Genomic DNA, 20,615 nt, shown 5'->3' with positions numbered 1-20,615 from the left:
AATGAGAGGATCAGAGAGCATAAATATCTCTGCACAAAGCTTGGTAGCCAGTAAGAGGTGAGGCTGGGCCTGGGACCCACGCGTCCTGACCGCTAGGGGGCGGGCTCCTGACACAGCGGTTCTCAGCCAGCAGCACTCTTCAGTCACCTGGGGTGGGGGGTGCAGACTCTGAGGACCCTCCCCAGAACTGCAGGATTGGAACCTCGGCGCGGGGGTGGGGATGGGCGGGGGACATGTCAGCAGCAGCCAACAAAGACCATCTCGGCTTCCTGTTCAGTTCTCAAAGGTGCTTAAGCATGAAGAGAAGGGGAACTTTAAATGGAAACCCAAAAATGCCCAAGTCTGGTTTTCTCTACTGTCTGCTAGTTCCCTAAACACAGCCTCACTGTAGTATTTAGCTTAAAGGAACCCTTTTCAGATCCAATAGAACTGCTGAAGGAACGGAGACACTGAGATCTGAATTCCAGTGAAAACTACTTTTTAATAACTGGTCTTTAAATGAGCGTTCCTGAGAGTGAATGAATACTAGGTTTAAACCTTCTCTTCATTATGTTGCTACCATATTCTTGTTCCCAAATTTATCTTAGACTGAAAAAAATCAAGGGAAGGGCGATATTATGCAAGTATATATAATTAAATATGCAATACCAGAAGGTATAACCCCCTGTCCAGATGGCTCAGTTGGTGGAAATGTTGTCCCATACACCAAAAGGTTGTGGATTCGATTCCCAGTCAGGGCACATACCTAGATTGCGGGTTTGATTCCTGGTCAGTGCGTGTACTGGAAGCAATGGATCGATGTTTCTCACATTGATGTTTCTCTCTCTCTCCCTTCCCTCTCTTCCTCTCTAAAAATCAATAAAAACATATCCTCAGGTGAGGATTTTAAAAAAAGAAAGAAAGAAGGTATAAATGCATTGCTGCTTACCTCAGCCACACACATTGAGGCAAAAATAATAATTATGAACGTTTGTTAGCACCTACTTAGACTGATGCTGTACTTAGTATTTTGCATATAAGATCTAAATTACTCCTTAGAGCAGTGGTCGGCAAACTGCAGCTCGTGAGCCACATGTGGCTCTTTGGCCCCTTGAGTGTGGCTCTTCCACAAAATACCACGTGCGGGCACACACGTACAGTGCGATTGAAACTTGGTGGCCCATGCGCAGAAGTTGGTTTTCGGCTCTCAAAAGAAATTTCAATCGTTGTACTGTTGATATTTGGCTCTGTTGACTAATGAGTTTGCCGACCACTGCCTTAGAGCAACTCTGTGAGGTAGGTTGTGGGATAATAGAAAATGTCAACTGTAGATAACAAAACCTATCTGAAAGAAATTTTGTAATGATTAGTGTCTTGACTCCACCCAGCATGGCACTTGGTCAGGGTCCCAGGAACCTCCAGGTTCTATGATTCACTGGAGGGTTCACGGGACTTGGAGTTGAGCCAAAGCAGAATCAGCAGTGGAAGAAATGCATGGGACAAAACCCATAGGAAACCAGGTGCCGGCTTCTAAGAGTCCTCTCCCAGAGGAATCACACAGGACACCGTTAATTCCTCCAGCAAGTAAAATGGTGCCAACCAGGGAGCTCTTAGAAATTCAGTACCTAAGGTTTTTACTGGGGGGTGGCCATGCAGGCCCCATCTGTAGCACATACCAGAATTCCAGAGTCACAGAGGGAAAGCAGGTGTTTAATGTAAACCATATTATTTGCACAGAATTTACACAGTGAGTCATCCTGAGGGAATGGCAGGTATTTGTCACAACCCAAGTGCCCAGATGCCAGCCAAGGACTAAACTTGTATGCAGGCCTTTCTAAGGATAGCAGTCTCAGGCCGCTGTGTTAACTCAAAGTGCATTTCCCTTTTTATTTTGAGAGACTAGAAGCCCAGTGCATGAAAATTCATGCACTGGAGTGGGGGTCCCTCAGCCAGGCCTGCCCCCTCTCACAGTCCGGGAGCCCTCAGCGGTGGGAGGCGACCTGGCGATCAGGGGAAGACAACGCCCCATCACACCTCTACTGCTGCCACTACCGGCAGTGCAAGCCTCGGCTGGCCCTGGTTACCTGAGCCTTGGGCAGCCCTGGGTGGCTGGGCAGCTGCCATCCAAGGCTTGCCTGCGCCTTGGGCCAGCTCTGGGTGGCTGGGGGGCTGAGGGGACTGGGGGACTCTAGAGGCAGGCACGCCTGCCGCCGCGGTGGGGCTGAGGGGACTGGGCGTTTCCATCTTTGAGGGCGTGACAGTCAATTAGCATATTCCCTCCTATTGGCTGTAGGCACCACCATCTTTACGATGGCATGAGGGTCAATTAGCATATTCCCTCTTTATTAGATAGGATAAGAAAGCTGTATCAACGTTTGGTTGGCTTTACTAAGGACACACAGCTAGCAGGTGGCCAGGCCAAGATCTGGAACCCAGGTGTCATGGAAGACCCTGGGAAAATCTGGGTGGGGCCAGGAAACCCTCGACAGGTCAGGCAGTGATGTCCACTAAAACCTAGGTCTGCACTGTCCACCACAGCAGCTGAGCACGTGTCACTATGAGCACTTGGAGTCATGCTAGGATGAGCTAAAAAGGTGTTGCATTTTTAATTTTATTTAATTTTGAATTTAAATTTAAATAGGTGCATGTGGTTAGTTGCTACCATACTGGACAGCACAGTATATCATAATGTAATGAGTTTTCCTCTTGGGGGAAGTAGATGAGATAAATAGACTGTGACTCTTGTTCTAAACTATGGAATGCACTGGTCTGTCTGTCCTCAGTGGATGCCCTTGTATACGTGCAACAACAAAAACTAACATGTGACATTTGCAAATCCCCTGCAAAACGTTTTTCATTTGCTTTTGCTTTTATGTTTTTTGTTTTCTTTGTGTGTGTGTGTTTTGGTTTGGTTTGGTTTGGTTATTAAATAGGAAGTAATTTGCTCCTCTAAAAATAGAGCTTTGAGGTGGACCCTGCAGGGCATCCTGAGGCCCACCCTGGTGAAGTGCTAGTGGGACTCCATGCCGCCTCTCGGGAGTGCGCAGGTCTCTGATGCTGAGAGATGGTGTGTCCAGCAAGTCAAGGCTGACTTTCTACGCACTTGCACCTTCTCTGTCTGATTTTGGATGAAGTGCTATGAGCAGTCAAATAACCAGAAGCCTAGGAAAGGGAAGAAGAGACTTTAAGAACCTATATAGTTAGTTAGGCACCTGGGCCTCACTCTCTCGTGTTCATCCTAACCCCAGGGGTGATGTGGTCCCTGGCAGCACGTGGGTAGGTCTGGTGAAGGCCAAGAGAGCTCATGGGTTGGGATGTTGAAGAAGCGGGAGAACTCTCCCAGGGGTTATGCAAACCAGCTTTGGAGTGAATTAACCCAGTTGGAATCCTGGTTCCGCTGCCTTAAGAAAGGTATTTCACCAAAGCTTCCGTATTCTCATCTGTGAGACGGGAAGATCATTGTGAAAATTAAGTGGAAGCATCCGTAACATCCACGCTGCCTCTGGGCTATGCTGTTGTTAATCCCTGTAGGCCAGGCTGGGTTGTGGAAGAGGGAAACACAGAAGGCAAGACCTGGTTGCCACTGACCTGCCACTTCCATTCCAGCAATTCCCCTTCTGTTTGATGTCTGTGAATATCACCCGCATCGCAATCCAGGCCTTAAGAGAGGAGTGTCTCTCCAGGTGAGTCCTCCCACTGCTCATCGCCCCGCCCCTGCGACCCCACCGGCTGATTAGAAGGACCCAGCAGAGTCTGATTCCCTCCCTCCCTGCCTCATTCTCCCCAGCTTCCTTCCTCACCCGCTGGCTTCTGGGGGCAGTAGGCAACGTCCATGTGCACTGTACCCATCTGCCAGCCCATCTCAACCCTGAGCTCAGATGTGAAGGCTGCCTGGGGAATGGCTCCCTGGGAGGGTAGTGGGGAAGGGCACCCAGGTGCCAGCCTTTGTCCATCACCTCCCTTCCTGCAGGGAGTGTAATCGGCAGCAGAAGGTGATCCCAGTGGTGAACAGCTTCTATGCTGCCACTTTCCTCCACCTCGCTCATGTCTGGAAGACGCAGCAGAAGACCATCGCAGACTCAGGCTTTGTCCTCAAAGGTGCTCTTTCTTCTGGGGAGGCCTAGCTCTTCCAGGGCGTCCCCAGGCTTAGGGACCTCAGGGTGGTGACTAGACGGGTTTGGCTGCAGTTCCCTTCCAGCCCACCCTCTGGAGCCTGCTAGCTCTCCCTTGTCTGCCACCCCTCCTCCCTTTCTGCCCTTATACCAGTGGTAATATTTTCTGAATCAAAAGCTGGGTCCGACAGTGGACTCTGACTATTCTAAGTCCCAGTTGTCCTGGGCAAGGTAGAGTGTGTGGTCCCTGTGGATCCTGTGGTCCCTTGATCTCCCTCCATGGTGAGCTCCGCATCTTAGAGGTCTCCTTCACCTCTCTCCATAGGACCCGGGCTGGGGGCACTCCCTAGAGCTGCTGGGCCTGGACTGTGCATCCAAAGCCCCCTCAAGCCTTTTGTTCCCAATGCTCTCTGTTCCAGACTTGGAAGTGTTGGCCAAGAAGAGCCCACGGCGGCTGCTCAAGACCCTGGAGATCTACTTGGCTGGAGTATCGAAGGGACAGACCTCCTTGCTGGGAGCACAGAAGTGCTGTGGGGCACCAGCCCCTCACTGCAAGGACCTCACTTTCACAGGCGTGTGTGACCTGCCACCACACTCATCCGAAGGCACGTGGCCGGTCTGACCGCCGAGGCAAACCATGTCAGGAACACCTGGCTGGACCACGCCCCTTCCCATCTCAGCAGAAGGGACATGGAAGCTCCCAGGCCTGGTCAGGGGAGCCAAGGATCTCCTCCTCATGAGACACAGGGGCAGTCAGACTTGACGCACTCCCTACAGATCTGCCTCCTTTGCTGTCATCTGAGTTGGGCTCCAGGTCACCTCGGTGAGAGTGAATGGATCGTGAGGTGGGAGAGCCCCATCAGGATGTTCCACACGCCCCCAGGTAGGGCTTTCAGACCCCTGGTGGCCATGGGACAGGGACCAGACAGGGACATAGTGTCTAGTTAGAATACGAAGGGAGGTGGCAGTGGCAGCAGCCAACAGGGGGCAGCATGAACCAGAGCAAGACGCCTGTGGCCACAGCTGGGCCCGCCTTCCTCTCCTCCATCCACCAGGCCAGTATAAGAACCCCTGGGCAGGGGCGGGGGGGGGGGGGGGGGGACTTCTGGCCTTGCATTTGCCCCATCTCCTCTCCTCCCCGCTGTTTAGATGCAGAACAGGGCCTTTGGCCGAGTCTCCATTGCTGCCCATCCTAACTGCCTGCCAGCTGGGCTTCCCCAGGGCGGTTGTGTGGTGCCCATCACAGATGGTTTTCTAGCCTGGTTGGGGGAAGGAGGAAATCAGCAGTTACCGAATAAAAGAATTGTTCTGGGTTAAGGTTTCCACGTGTTTCCTCCAAGACAAGCCTTGTGCCTTCCCCAAGCCCTGCTAGAGCCAGGCACTCCTACCGGGTGAAGGCCCTGGTCAGGGCTCCCGGAGAGGGCGCTGTGCCCTCACCAAACGCCACTGAGTTCACGTGAGGTCCACCCTGCACTTGCAGGTCCAGAGACTTTTGCACACTAACCAGTAGGCGAGGTGAACCTAGCTCTTGTTAAGATTGACTGGTGTGCCATAGCCAGTTTGGTTCACTATAGAGCATTGGCCCATGGACTAAAGGGTCCCGAGTTCGATTCTGGTCAAGGGCACATACCTGGGTTGCAGGCTGAATCCCCGGCCTGGTTGGATACATGCAGAAGGCAACCAATTGATGTTTCTCTCACATCGATGTTCCTGTCTCTCCCCTCCCACTCTCTCTAAAAATCAGTGGGAAAATATCCTTAGGCAAGGATTAACAACAAAAATGGACTGGTATGAAGTGCCCACACTGGTTTTTTCCTGCACAGTTTGTTTCTGGGGAAGCTGGCTGTTCCTTCACTCACAAAACAGCCTCCAGGCCAGGGTATCCTGACCTGGGGCGGGGGCCCCACTACACTGCTCTCCTGTCCTCTGCCCTCCCTCAAGTAGAGCGTGGAAGACCCTGTCTAGCCCCTGCAGGCCTCTCCAAGGCTGACCCTCTGGAGGTGGGGCCATCACAGGGGTGGGGTTGACACATGGCCACGCCAGGGTGGAAGGGAACTTGTCAGTCAGCAGGATGCCTGGTGGGGCTGGCAACGGGCCCTGCAGTGTGCCGGTGTCATCTTTGTCGGACCTGACTAATCCTTCCTCCAGTCCGGGCTTAGCTGACCAGCAGAGATGCAGGGAGATGGGTGGGTTGGAATGCAGAAGGGCCACAGCCCAGCCTCCACTTCGGAGTCGGGTTCAGTGGTTCCTTCCTGCAGATTCCTTCCACCTGCTCTGAGACCAGGCTTCTCAGCAGACCTGACTGCACACTCAGCCCGAGCAGCCAGGGCCCAGACAAATGGGCCTCTCGCTGGAAGGGAGGCCAGCGGCCTCGCAGCTGCCCTCTCCCCACACCCTCCCTGTGCAACACTTCAGACAGCGGGGCGCTCACAGCTTCACAGCAGTAACACAGTCCAGGGATCAAGCTCTGTTGATGGACTGTTTGGAGTGGGGGTGGGTTGTTAGTCTCTAAAAACTCTGAAAGAAGATGCAAAGCCCTAGCTAGTCTGGCTCAGTGGATAGAGCGTTGGCCTGCAGATGGAAGGGTCCCAGGTTCGATTCTGGTCAAGGGCATGTCCTCAGTTTCAGGCTCCTCCCTGGCCCGGGCCCTGGTCAGGGCTCGTGCAGGAGGCAACCAATCGATGTGTTTCTCTCACATTGATATTTCTCTCTGTCCTTCCCGCTCTCTTCCACTCTCTAAAAATCAATAAAAAAAATATTCGTGGGTGAGGATTAAAAATAAATAAAAATTTTTAAAAATGAAAAAGTAGATGCAAAAATCTTAATCTGTATTTTTTGGCAGGGAAAGGCCTGCCTAGGCCTTTCATGGGAGACTTAAAATGTTTCACAACCCCAAAAATGTCAGAACTACAGGTCTGGTGCAGCCCCCAACTCTCCCTTTTAAAAAGCATCCCTGAAGCTTCAGGTCAAGATAGCAGAGTCGTGCTCTTTAAAAAACTTCCCCCTGGCACATGCTCTGTCGGCTGTCAGGTGGATGACTGTGCAGAGAAAGGTGGATATTCAGGGAGCTGGTTTTTTATGCCTCTTGGCACAAAATCAACAAGATGAACTTGATTAGAACTTCTCTTTAGAATGGAAAGAGCAAGCATGTCAGCTCAGAAGCCACATAGCCCCAAGGGCCCAGGGTGAGCTGGGTCAGCACAGAGTGCCCGGCCAGGCCTCGCACTGTGGTCTAGGCTCACATAGCCCTGCCTCACTGTCGTCCCCCTGGGTCATGCGCTCAGGATGGGACCGCTTTGGGGCCACTCCATTCTCCCCTTGTTTAGCTATCTAGCCTCTTTGATATTCCAGCCACCACCTGTTACACAAGAGCATGAACTCAGGCGCCCTAGTAATACATGACACAATGTGCCGTGAAGTGACACGCCAGACTTCTGCACAGGAGGGAGAGTGGTGCTGTTGCCTGGCGAGCATGCATCATTTGGAAGCCGTGGTTTATTAGGGCAGCTGAGGAAATGCTGGCTCGGATGGAGAGGCAGCCCCAGCCGGCTGCCACAACCTTCTCCCAGTTGGGAACATGAGACTGATCTGAAGCCTCTGGCTGCAAGTGATCCTGAGCCTGGCGCTGTGCCACCTCCCTATAGGGTTCACGACAGTACCTGCCAGGCCTACTGGGACTCCTGGCCCCTCTGCCTTAATCCTGAAAAGCCAGTGCTGGCCCCTCGGAGGGGAGAGATTGTCCCCTGGGTCCCACGCCCCCCCAGCATGGGAATGAGCCCAGGTGAGCAGGTGGGGCGGGGAGAGTGAGCCCAGGGCAGCAGTGCAGGCGGAGAGCGGGGAAAGCACTTGTCTCCTTTATTGAACATCTCGCAGGGGCACCTCGGCACTGACCAGGCGGCAGGAGGAAGAGCAAGCAGACGGGGTGTGCGCAGCGAGATGGCCCTCTCACTTCCAGTTCTTGAAGAATTGCTTGAAGATGAGACTCTCACGGCCCTGGGGCAGGATCTCCACCTGCAGGGACAGCAGGGGGAGACTTGCTCACAAGGATGCCATCTCTGCCTCCGCCAGGGAAGGGCGGGGCCAGGGAGGGAGGGGCTGGGCACCAGGCCTCAGTGCCCTTGCTGTCCAGGCCAAGGATGCTCCTCCAAGGAGATAAGAACTGAGAAAGACTACAGGTCACGGCTGAGGAAACAGACTGCTTCCAGGACGCAGGCAAACAGTTTGTGTGATGCACCAATTATAGATGAGCCTTATCAGCTCCCCTCAAAATGGATGTGGAGTCTCCGAGCTGGGGTGAGAAGGGGTACCAGCTTGGGACAGTGTCCCAGAAGTGCACAAGCTGTTCAAAGCCACACCGGCTCCCAGGGGAATGCTGCCCAACATCCTCTTGGAAAATAACATTTACTTTTTTTCAAGGATTGAGAAGAGCTTCCCCGCTGGGTGGGTCTGGTAGGGAGGCCGGACTGTCTCTCACTGCCTGAGGCTTTCCTGCCCTTCTTGTCCTGTCTGAGTGGCAGCAGGTCAAGGGAGGTGTCCCAGGAGGAGGGTCTGGGGCATGGGTGTCTCCTCACCTGCGTGTTTGGGGCGTACCGCATGCGGGAGATGAAGTCCTCGGCCACTCGGAGGGCTGCCTGCCGCTCCTTCTCATTAGCTTTTCGCCCTGGACCACAGGAAGGAGATTTTTCAAAAGATCAGGAACCCTTTCTAGCCCACTTGCCGTTTTTCTTGAGGAAATTTCAGGGGGTCCCCAGAATAGCTGGTAACTTTAAAAATAAGTGGGCCAGGAGGTGATAGGATTGCTGAGCTCTCTGGCGGTATAAAGCCAGCCCCTTGAGGCTTCTCCCAGCCTGGTGGCTGAGCCAGATGAAAAGTGCCCTTCTGCCCACTCATCCACTCTCCATCAGACCCGGGGACATTCATGGAACATTCGTGATGTTAGAGCCATGGCTGCACCCCAGGACCCCTGGCCTCCTGGGCCTGCCACGTTCTGTTATCAAGCCTTCACCGACTAGGACAAAGGGTGTGACTGACTGCAGTCTTACTCCCATAATGCCAGATAGCCGACACAGGCCTAATAGTGATGCCAACTAAGAGCACAAGAAGGAAGACCCAGAGCCATCCAGTCTCTCCTAGAGGCAGTCCCTTAACACAAATGGGCCCCAGCTTAAGGCATTTTCCAAGGCAACAATATTGTCAACCGTGGTTGGCTCTCCAGCACAAAAGACAAGCAGACCCAAACGGAATCCCGTGTGGTAAACCCCACGAGACTCAGTGCCTGCCTCACTGCAGTGTCCGCCTCTCCCAGGTGTGGAATTCGGAAATCAATCGTCCTGAATTTCCTGGTGAGCACTAGTGAGGCATCTGCTGGATAAGACCCCCGCCCCCTAAGAGAAGGCGCCCTGGCCTGGGATAATCCACTCTCCTCACTTCCCTGTCCCCCGAGAGAAGCGTTCCATTTGCACAGCGTTCCGTTTACTAGACGGGATGCAGCCTGATTCACGTCTTTACATCGACCGCGTTGACTTTCGTTCATTAACACTGTAACTGCAGAACCAGCTCAAGCTGGCCTTACCTTCTTTCTAACGATACTGGTGTCAACAAAACAAAATCATTAAGTCATGCAGCCGAGGCATGCACAGGAGAGAATTTTGACCTGCAATAACACCCAGAACCAAAGTTTCACCCCCAACCTCATGGAACCAAAAAGCTGAGACTTGACTGGAATGTGATCATCTGAATCCTTTCAGAATCTAAGGGTCTGTTGTCCAGAAGGATCCGGTGCTGAAGCCCTCCGATTGAAACCTGCCCGGCCAGCGCTCCACACGCCAGACTGTCCTTCCCTTAATGCCCCCCCTTCCCCAAACTTCGATCTGGGAGGCAATTTGAGGCTTGCTTCCTATCTCCTTGCTGGTTGACTTCCCAATAAATCTTTTTTTTTTTTTTTCCTCAAAAGCCAGTGCTGCCCTGGCTGGTGTGGCTCAGTTGGTTGAGCATGCACTGAAAAGTCACGGGTTCGATTCCCAGTCAGGGCACATACCGGTTTGTGGTTTGATCCCAGGCTGGGGTGCATACAGGAGGCAACCAATCTGATCAATGTTTCTCTCACATCACTGTTTCACTCTCTCCCTCTCTCTCTCAAATCAATAAAAATCATATATATATTTTTTAAAGCCAGTGCCATAGTGCTGGCTTTAGTGCCCCTGCTTGGTAACACCACCAACCAGGCTATACAATCCAGTTAGCTACAAATTATCTAACTTTTTTTTTTTACAGAGAGGAAGGGAGAGGGATAGAGAGCTAGAAACATCGATGAGAGAGAAACATCGATCAGCTGCCTCCCGCACAGCCCCCACTGGGGAAGTACCTGCAACCAAGGTACATGCCCTTGACCGGAATCGAACCCGGGACCCTTCAGTCTGCAGGCCGATGCTCCATCCACTGAGCCAAACCGGCTAGGGCTAAATTATCTAACTTAATGTGGCGTATCCTTCTCTGTCATTTGACCAGCTACCCTCCAGATATCTTCCTGGCTGGCAAGTTTGTTTTTTCTTCTCTTCCCTAAATTGTTTGGTTCTTTGCTTGGGGTTAATTACACTCCCATGGAGGTCTGCACACCAGCCCCCGCCCCCCCCCCCCCCCCCGCCCCGCCGCCCATGCTTGGAATTGGTTCCATAGGAAGGAACCCTGTGGTAGGAGGGAAAAGGCAGCCCCCCCACACCCCACATACACACACACTTTAACTCTTAGAAACCTGCCAGGCTGCTTACTGCTCCAGCCCCTTCCCTGAAGCAACAGCATTACTGCCCAGCAGCAGCCACACTTCGAACACCCAGCACCTCTCTATCTTCCTGGCCAGGCTGGGACTGCGAGTGTCTCTTGGCCTTGGTTGACCCTGGGTTGAGCAAATATACCATCAAGACACTAGAGATTATACGGTGTCTGTTTTCAAGACGTTTATAACCTGGCCAGGGAGGTAAGACGCGCTCCTGAACAGACAAGTGCGGAGAAGATACGGAGCTGCCAGTATCGCTCAGACACTCAGCTCTGTCTCAACATTGCAGAGTCAGACCAAGGAACAGGCCTCTGCACAACAGTGCTTCTATGTCCAACCAAAACAGTCCCTTGGAAAAACAAGTTCTCCCAGTTCACTGCCCACTGCATGAAGTGAGTCAATTTATCTAAAATGCCTGTCACTCCTCAAGGCAGAACGGCAGGACCAGGGTCCTGGGAGCTTCCCGGGGCCCCCCACACCTGCTCCCCCTCTCCTAGTGCTTAGTGAATCAGAATGGGGGGAGGGGGTGTCCAGCCATCTGTTTTCACAGGCCCTCAGCCCTCCGGCAATCGTGAGAGATGCTCAAGTTTTAGAATTAGGGTGTGGGAACAGAAAAGAGAAAGCCGGAGCCTGGAGGCAGGCCCAGAGTATTGGGTCTGGAGGCTCTTTGGAAGCAGGCGGCTGGCGGGCCCTCCAGCGGGAAGCCTGTGGGGTCAGAGCAGGCCGGCCTCTGCCTGGCGTGGAGACATCGCACGCACCCTTCCAGATGTAGATCTTGCCGCAGAGCCCGTTGTCCAGCACAAAGCAGTCATCAGGTATCAGCAACTCGACGGCAAAGGGGCTGGAGTTGGCCACCTTGGTTAGGTGCATCTGTCCAGTGGCGTCAGAGACCTTGGGGAGGATGTGCCAGAATAGTGTCAACACAGCCCCGTTCACACGGAGCCGAAGCTGAGGTCCCAGAGGAGCTGCCTCACACATATACCTCAAACCTTCAACAGGGCAAAGTGACCTTCAGGCTGGCCCACACAACACGGTTCCAAAGAACCCTTTGCAAAGGTAACAAGAAAGCAGATATGATGAGGATGGACCAGTGACTACGAAGACTGAAAATTAAAACGTTCAGAATGAGCATCACTGACATCTGTTCCAACAGAAATGCCTTCTTTGTCTCCTAGTCGGAACCCTATTTGGGCTTCTGCCTGATCAGTGTATCCCAAATAGTTATTCTTTTGATCTCAAATAAAATGCTTGTTGCCTCTCAGTTTGAAAGGCTATTTTTAGACTAAAAGAGCCGTGTTGGATCACCCTCCCCCCAACACACAGTCCTAACCTCCATCCAGGGTCCAGGGAGGAAGCTGCCTCCCTGCACCACGGCCCCACCCCCTGCCCAGGCTGGGGAAGCCGATGGGACAGGGAGGAAGGCTCTGCCAGGCAAATCCAGGCAGCCGCAGGCCTCCCATCACCCTCACCACTGCAGCCCAGAGGCCCCAAATCCATTTGGAAATTAAGTGGAGTCCACATGACAAATAAATGCAAAGATTCAAAACATCTTCAGATGTCCTTCTCCAAGAATGGGCCGGAAGTGGAGTAGCATTTATCTCCTCAGGAGGGCCCGACATCCACCTTCCCATCCTCCTCTCACTCCAGCCCTGGGTAAACTGCCCCGCTGCCCGGACCAGACTTCCCACTGCGCTCTCCTCTCCCTCAGCCCCGCTGCACCCACCCCTGCCTGGTCCCAGGGCAGGCCCCGGACGCCCACCTTATACAGAGCCGCAGCGTGGGCATTAGTCTGGTCAGCTGTGAGGTCTTCCTCAGGGTTGCCCTCCTTCAGAGCAGGCTTGGGGCCCAGGACCTGCAGGAGTCAGGAAGACTAGGTTCCCAGGGATTCCTGGCACCTGTCCCAGACCTTGCCAACCTGTTTCGCCCAGGGCCACGGCCTCGGGTGGGGCAAACTGTCCTGCACAAGGGCACCCAGCACAGATGAGGGCTGGGTCCAGGCCACCCCACCTGCCAGGCCACTGGTACATCCGCCCACAGGGGTACTTTATGCTGAACCACACCACGGCACCCTGTGAACTAGCCACGAGCAGTGGCCAAGACGCCCCCGCCCACTCCTCCACTGACCGCCCTCCTGCCCCCAACCAATCACAGCTACCCTCCTGCCCCCAGCCAATCACAGCCTGTCTCGCAGCTTCCAAGCAGAGGCCTCCCATCCCAACATCCCCTCCACCTGGATCATCTCGGCAGGCTCCTCCCCATCGGTGACGATCTCCACCTGGGCCTTGCCCTGCCGCTCGCTGTCCCGGATGGCCAAGGCCAGGTCCCGAGCCTTGTTGCGCTCCAGGATGTTGGATTTGCCACCGCACCAGGCGAAGATGTTCTGGCAGGAAGGGGGCGGCCCGGTTAAGGAAGGCTTCTCTGAGCATGGTAACGACAACACCTGCAAGAGTGTTTCTCTGCCCAGCCACCCCCGCCCCTCGTCTCCCTCCTGCTTTATTTTCCTGCAGATCACTTATCAGCATATATTTCCACATCTCTATCTTGTGTATAATCTATGGCCCCTGACTAGAAAGTAAGCTTCATTAGGACATGAGTGTTTCGTTTTGTTTTGCTTTGCTTTGTTCATTGCTGTATGCCCAGCGCTAAAACAGAGACTGGCACATATTTAGGCACAAAATGAATGAATGAATGGGTGAATGGGTGAATGCCATCCTTGAGCATCCTACCTGCACCCCTGCCAGGCACAGCCCTCATCCCCTCTCTCAAGCTGGTCCTCCTGCCTCCATCTCATTGCTTCTAGTCCTCCTTCCATTTCTGCCCACAATCTTCGGCACCACAAGATGCGGTCCAGCCCTGGCCAGGGTGGCTCAGTTGGTTGGGCATCGTCCCATGTGCCGAAAGGTTGCTGGTTCGATTCCCAATCAGAGCATATGCCCAGGTTGTGGGCTTGATCCCTGATAGGAGGTGTGCAGGAGGCAGCCAATTGATGTTACCGTCTGACATAGATGCTTCTCTCCCTCCCTTTCTCTCTCTCTAAAAAATCAATGAACTATTTAAAAACAAACAAAAAAATGTGGTCCAGACTCTTCCAACCATAGTCAGATTCCTCATGACCTGGGTCTCACCCTTCTTAGTAATTTTTGATCCCATGGCTCCTGTCCCCACCCTGTCCCTATTGTGGGCAGGCATGTCTATACCCTTCCCTGCCTCAGTGCCTCAACTCATCTGTCCCTTCACCTGGAATGGCAGTTCCCCTCCATGAAGGCACCTTCCTGGGTCAATGGCTTTGGCTCAGGTTTAAGAGCCCCACCCTTCCCAAGCTCCCCCAGCACGGTCACTGCCTCTCTCATCACATCCTGCCATAGATTACTGCAAGTGACAGGCCAGGCCGTCATGGCTGCCTCCCCAGGGCAAGCAATTAGTGGAGCCCGGGCTGGCTCAGAGCGGCCATCACGACTCACTGAGTGAAAGGATGAGTGAGGAAGTGAATGAATAGTCTGGCAGCAGCTAACTCAGAGGCCCAGAGGTGTGCCCTAGGCATGGCTAGACCGCAGAGGGAGGATTCTGTCCTGAATACACAGATGTTTCTAATGGCTGGAGCGGCCCCACTTGGAATGGACTTACAGCAGCTCAGCTGCTCTCCCTCTCCCCTAGTCTCCTGGTCCCTGCCCTTTCAAAAGACGGTGCCAACAGAGCGGTCCACCCCGCCCTGCCTACCCACCTGGCCCAGGTCCAGGATGAAGCAGTCCCCGGTGTTGAAGCTGTCCCAGCTCAGCGCCCGCTCCGTGGCGCGAATGTTCTTCTTCCCCTTCACCTGGTAGAGCTTCCTGATGGCCTCTGGGGTGGCCTCTGCGGAGATCTTGTGAAATGCTGACTCCACGCCGCCTTCCTGCAGCCCAGGTGGCTAGCCTCAGTGGGCTGGCGGGAGGCCCAGTGCCCTCCGCACCCCATCCCACTGGGAGACGGGCAGACAGGTGGGGAGGACCCAGCCCCGAGGACACCTGGGCCTCCTGCAGGGTGAGGACCAGCCGGAAGGGGCTGGGCGGGGCTGGGCGGGGCTGGGCTTGGAGAGAAGCCGCAGGGCAGGCTGACCTGGTACTTGAGGCCCCGCGGGAAGTAGCTCATGAAGAGGTCGGACTCGTTGCCCTGCACCTCGCGGTGCTGCACAGGCCGCTCCCCCAGCAGGGTGTTGAGGTGCACGGCCAGCACTGCGCAGGCTCCCTGCTCATCCCGCGAGGACTGCTGGCCTGGGGCGGCGGGAGGGGGCAGGGCCAGGCCCGTGAGACCCTCGCCAGCCTGGGGGCCCGACCCCCCTACCCTGCAGGCCCTCACCTATCCACAGGTGCAGGTGGGAGAACTCCTCCGTGCCATTGTACAGCACCAGGTAGGAGTCCCCCGAGAAGAAAATGCCCTGGTTCTCGGGGGCCACAGGCACCGGCTTCATCTTCTCTACCCGCCATACGTACAGGCCGGGGTCCTGCACTGATGTCGAGAATGGAGAACTGCTGTGGGAGGAGAGAGGGTTGGCAGCGGCCAGAGCCTGAGAGAAGCGGCCTGGAGCAGAGAGACCTGGGCAGGCCCGGGGACTGCGATGTGGGGAGGAGAGGTGCTGGGAGGAGAGGCAGCCTTGGAAATGAAGGAGGGGAGGGGTGGGAGAGGATGGGGTGCACAGCCTACCTCTGGGGGATGGGTGTGTACATGCTGTTCCCAGATCTGCAAAGAGAGAAGACGCCGTTATTATTACAAATGTCATGACGACCACCCTTCACAGTGGTCTGGAAAGGCCCTCCACGTTGGCCAAGTGGTTTCATGTTCGTCAGCTACTTCATCTCCAAGAGTACAGTATCACTCATGAACACCTGGCTCCATGATGCTGCCAAAGAAACGGAAGCTCAGAGAGCCTAAGTCCAAAGGCACACAGCTAGCAAGTGGCTAGGGAAACTGGGTGTCTGGCTCCCGGGCCAGTGTCTTCCCCATGCTGTGACCACTGAGCCACACCTCTCTTCTGCTTCCAGACCTGGGCATGGCATGGGGCTGGAATGCAGCTCTCTAAGCAATAACTGCTTGTGTTATGAAGTCTAAAATCAAAGACTTAAGTTTCCACCAAAAAAAAAAAAAAAGGCAAATTAAACCCAAAATAATAAAAAGAAAATCTATACTAATAAAGGGTAATATGCAATGCAAATTGGTCACAACGCCTTCACAGTAACAACCGAACAGCAGGCTGCGTGGGGCAACAAGGCCAGCAGGGGGGTTAGCGAGGGACGACCAAATGACAGACCAGCAGGCTACATGGGGTGACCAAGCCAGCGGGCGGGGGTGGGGGGGGCAGGTAGGGGCGATCAGGCTGGCAGGCAGGTGAGCAGTTAGGAGCCAGCGGTCCTGGGTTGTGAGAGGAATGTCCGACTGCCGGTTTCGGCCTGGGCCTCTAGTAAATAATAAAAATGAGAGCAGAGCTGGCTGGCGTGCTCAGTGGTTAGAGTGTCAGCCTGCACACTGGAGGGTATCAGTTTCTTGGTCAAAGGCATGTACCTGGGTTGCAGGTCCAAACCCCACCCCTTGTCAGGGTGCATGTGGGAAGCAACCAATTGATGTGTCTCTGTCACATTGATGTTCCTCTCTCTCTCTCTCTCTCTCTCTCTCTCTCTTTCTCTTTCTCCCCTCTCTCTTTTCCTCTCCATTCCCCCTCCCTTCCCCTCTCTCTAAAATCAATGGTGGGAAAATATCCTCACTCATCTGGTGAGGATTAATCCTATCTAATAAAAGAGTAATATGCAAATTAACCATCACTCCACTACACCCACAAGCCATGCCCACCAGCCAATCAGGAGTGAGTATGCAAATTAACCCAACCAAGATGGCTGCAGCCACAGAGCGAGCAGGAGACTTGGGTTTGCCCGGCAATGGAGGAAGCCAAGCTTTCCGCCTGCCCTGGTGGGCCCAGGCCTCCACTCAAGGCTATAAAGTTTCAATTATAGAAGATAAATAAATCCCAATAAAAATGGCGGCAGCCACGGAGCTGGAGAGAGCAGGAGGCTTGGGTTGCCCCCGGCAATGGAGGAAGCCAAGCTCCCGCAGCCCTGGCCTGCCTTGGCCTCTGCTACAAAGTTTCAATTATAGAAGACAAATAAATCCCAACAAAAATGGCCACGGCCATGGAGCAAGCAGGAGGCTTGGCTCCGCTCCAGGCTACAAAGTTTCAATTATAGAAGATAAATAAATCCCAGATCCCAGGGCCTCTGCTTGGGTTGCCAGGGGGTGTGGCCGGCCTGAAAACCACCACAGGCCCCTCACCCAGGCCGCCCCACACCCCAAGGGAACCCCCACCCTGATCCGGGACATCCTCCAGGGCAAACCAACTGGCCCCCACCCATGCACCAGGCCTCTATCCTATCTAATAAAAGAGTAATATGCAAATTGACCATCACTCCAACACGCAAGATGGCTGCCCCCATGTGGTCAAAGATGGTTGCCCCCATGTGGACACAAGATGGCCAGCAGGGGAGGGCAGTTAGGAGTGACCAGGCTGGCAGAGGAGGGAAGTTGGGGACGACTGGGCCTGCAGGGAAGGGCAGTTGGGGGAGAGGGGGGCCAGGCCTGCAGGGGAGAGCAGTTGTGGGGGACCAGGCCTGCAGGGGAGGGAAGTTAGGGGCAAACAGGCTGGCAGGGGAGCAGTTAGGCATCAATCAGGCTGGCAGAGGAGTGGTTAGGGGGTGATCAGGCTGGCAGGCAGAAGCAGTTAGGGGGAATCAGGAAGGCAGGCAGGCGAGCAGTTGGGAGCCAGCAGTCCTGGACTGTGAGAGGAATGTCCGACTGCCCGTTTAGGCTCAATCTTACTGGGATCGGGCCTAAACGGGCAGTTGGACATCCCTTGAGGGGTCCCAGATTGGAGAGGGTGCAGGCTGGGCTGAGGGACACACACCCCCGTGCATGAATTTCGTGCACTGGGCCTCTAGTAAATAAGTAGGAGGATCCAAGATGGCGACGTAGGTAAACACCTAAACTGCTGCCTCGCACAACAATTTCAAAACTACAACTAAAAGACAAAACGTCGGAGAAACCAAGATGGCGGCATAGGTAAACACCTAAACTGCTGCCTCACACAACAATTTCAAAACTACAACTAAAAGACAGAACGGACACCATCCAGAACCACAGGAAAGCTGGCTGAGTGAAAATTCTACAACTAGAAGGAAAGAGAAAAGCTCACAGAGAATTGGAGGTACGGCAAAGGGTCTTTGTGCGCGCAGAGAGGAAGGGCGGCTGAGAGCCTGGCTGACTTTCTCTGGCGGAAGGGGGAAGGAAGCCCCCGACTGCACTGAACCCCAGTTCTGACTGCACTGAACCCCAGTTCTAACTGCACTGAACCCCTGGCCGACGCTCTAGCCACTGAGCCAAACCGGTTAGGTCCTCAAACTTTTTAAACAGGGGGCCAGTTCACTGTCCCTCAGACCGTTGGAGGGCCGGACTATAGTTTTAAAAAAAAACTATGAACAAATTCTTATGCGCACTGCGGGCCCAGGACGAATCGGCTGCTAAGCAGGACAGGCAGTGGCACCCAGCAGGCCGGATAAATGTCCTCGGCGAGCCACATGTGGCCCGAGGGCCATAGTTTGAGGACCCCTGGGTTAGGGCATACCTGCATAGTTCTAATATCTACTAAACAAACTGAATTTGTACTTAAAAAGTCCTCTCCCCGCCCCCCAAAAATAAATTCCAAGTCCAGATATGTTCTACTAAAACTTTAAGGAAAACATAATACCAAGTATACAAACTCTTTCAGAAAAGAGACCACTTCTCAATTTATCATATGCTGCCAGCATTATCTTGATAGAACAAAATCAAATAAATATATTACAGCAAAGAAAACTAGATCAATATCACTCATGAACACAAGGCACAAAAATATTAACAAAATTTTAGCATATGGAATTCCATAATCCTATCTAATAAAGAGGGAATATGCTAATTGACCATCACTCCATCACAAAGATGGCTGCACCCACAGCTGAGGCCAAGTTCCCATAAGGAGCCTTAACAAGCAATCAGCAGGGACCTGAGGCTACGCCCTCCACCCACCCCTGTGTGGCTTGACAGGGGACCTTAGGCTGCGCCTCTACCCCCGCCCTGGCGTCAGGCTGGGGGACCTCAGACTGCTCCCCCTGCCCCAGCGCCAGGCCAGGGGACCTCAGGCCGTGCCCCCCACTCTGGCACCAGGCCGGGGGACCTCAGACCACACCCCCCTCCCTGCCCAGCAGGGCTTGACAAGGGTGGGACTGGCTGGGTCGGGGGTGGAGGGGCCCAGCTGTGTCTGGGTCTCACGCGATTTTGAGGTGCATGCGGGTGGGCGGGGACTTGACTCTGGGTTCCATGGTGTGCCCCAGACTCTGACAGGAGGAAGGTTTTCATATACATTTTACTAATTTTCTTTCATCTCTGACACTTCTATTATAGAGAAAGGGCAAATAGCAATATTAAATTATTTCCTCTAATTAATCCCCTTTTAATGTGCACCGGGTCACTAGTATAAAGAATAAAACATATGACTAAATGGAGGTTTATCCCAGGAATGCAATGTTTGTTTAACATCTGAAAATCAAGCAATGTAATACACCCTATTAACTATCTCTTTATTTTTATCTCAATAGATGCAGAAAAAACAGCAGAATTCTATATCCATTCCTGATTTTTAAGAAAAAAAAAAAAAAAAAGTTGCCCCGCCGGTTTTAGTGTCAACTTATGAACCAGGAGGTCATGGTTCGATTCCCGGTCAGGGCGTATGCCTGGGTTGTGGGCTAGATCCCCACCCAGTGTTCGGCATGCAGGAGGCAGCTGATCAATGATTCTCTCTTATCATTGATGTTTCTATCTCTCTCTCCCTCTCCCTTCCTCTCTGAAATAAATATAATTCTTTTTTAAAAAACACAACTTTCAAAGCCCTGACACAGTATCAAAACAAACAAATGAAAAAAACTTTTAGCGAACTTCCTTAACCTGATAAAAGGTATCTACCAAAAACAAACAAAACCCAGAAAACAAAAAACCCTAAAGCTAACGTTGAACTTAGTACCTTCTCTAAAGTACTAAGTCTCTAAGTCTAAACTCCCTCTGAGGAATGTCATCCATCCTGGGGCATCAGCTACCATTTCTATATACCAGCTCCCTTCAAATGCCAGAATGATGAACATCATCTTTACTCTGTAGGTCGGTAACAGCAACTTTTTTGGGACAAAAATTACTCAAGGGAAAAAATGCTAAAGGCAAGCACTTTAAACATACATTAACTTTTTAAAAAAAGAGCGTCATCCTGATATGCCAAGGTTTTGGGTTCAATCCCCGATCAAGGCACATATAAGAATCAACCAATGAATGCATAAATAAGTGGAACAATAAATCTCTCTCTTTCTCCCCTGCCCTCCCTCTCTCTCTAAAATCAATCAATACATTTTTTTTTTTTAAATAATACAAATAAAAATTCAGCAAATGCAGTAGCTACAGCTTCACTCACTGTCTCTTTCATATGTTCCCATGACTAGAGGGTTTCTTTTTTTGGCTTAAAATGCAGAGCCCACACCAGCAAGTACTGCAACACAATTAGCATTTTCAAACATTGATTTGAGAAAGAAACATCAAATTGTTGTTCCACTCATTTATGCATTTAAAAAATTTTTTTAATACTCACTGGAGGACATGCTTAGAAAGAGGCGGGGAGGGGGGTAAGGAGAGGGAGAGGAAGAGGGAGAGGGGAGAAA

General features: G+C 52.9%; 2 protein-coding genes across 7 annotated transcripts in view; one reads left to right on the top strand and one right to left on the bottom strand.

Moving 5' to 3' along the window:
• The window catches only part of ELMOD3 (ELMO domain containing 3), a 28,228-nt gene extending 21,363 nt beyond the window's left edge, over positions 1 to 6,865 (top strand). For both annotated transcript variants that reach the window (XM_080683119.1, XM_080683117.1), the window contains 3 exons: positions 3,586 to 3,662; positions 3,950 to 4,077; positions 4,511 to 6,865. In XM_080683119.1, coding sequence (XP_080539245.1) covers positions 3,586 to 3,662; positions 3,950 to 4,077; positions 4,511 to 4,713 — 408 coding nt within the window. In that variant the 3' untranslated portion in view covers positions 4,714 to 6,865. The remainder of the gene's footprint in view (positions 1 to 3,585; positions 3,663 to 3,949; positions 4,078 to 4,510) is intronic.
• Positions 6,866 to 7,929: 1,064 nt separating this feature from the next.
• CAPG (capping actin protein, gelsolin like) overlaps positions 7,930 to 20,615 on the bottom strand; it is a 49,248-nt gene continuing 36,562 nt past the window's right edge. For 4 of the 5 annotated variants that reach the window (XM_080683976.1, XM_080683974.1, XM_080683973.1 and 1 more), the window contains 9 exons: positions 15,541 to 15,576; positions 15,196 to 15,368; positions 14,956 to 15,110; positions 14,585 to 14,752; positions 13,094 to 13,243; positions 12,623 to 12,715; positions 11,622 to 11,754; positions 8,663 to 8,751; positions 7,930 to 8,102 (listed from right to left, as the gene is read on the bottom strand). In XM_080683976.1, the coding sequence (XP_080540102.1) occupies positions 8,037 to 8,102; positions 8,663 to 8,751; positions 11,622 to 11,754; positions 12,623 to 12,715; positions 13,094 to 13,243; positions 14,585 to 14,752; positions 14,956 to 15,110; positions 15,196 to 15,368; positions 15,541 to 15,563 (1,050 nt within the window). In that variant the 5' untranslated portion in view covers positions 15,564 to 15,576 and the 3' untranslated portion in view covers positions 7,930 to 8,036. The remainder of the gene's footprint in view (positions 8,103 to 8,662; positions 8,752 to 11,621; positions 11,755 to 12,622; positions 12,716 to 13,093; positions 13,244 to 14,584; positions 14,753 to 14,955; positions 15,111 to 15,195; positions 15,369 to 15,540; positions 15,577 to 20,615) is intronic. The other variant, XM_080683977.1, reaches the window with a different exon arrangement.

Source organism: Plecotus auritus (genome assembly GCF_963455305.1).
Source record: "Plecotus auritus genome assembly, chromosome: 8".
NCBI classification, from domain to species: domain Eukaryota; kingdom Metazoa; phylum Chordata; class Mammalia; order Chiroptera; family Vespertilionidae; genus Plecotus; species Plecotus auritus.
The sequence above is the reverse complement of the archived record's forward strand: the minus strand, read 5'-3'. Positions and strand labels throughout refer to the sequence as shown.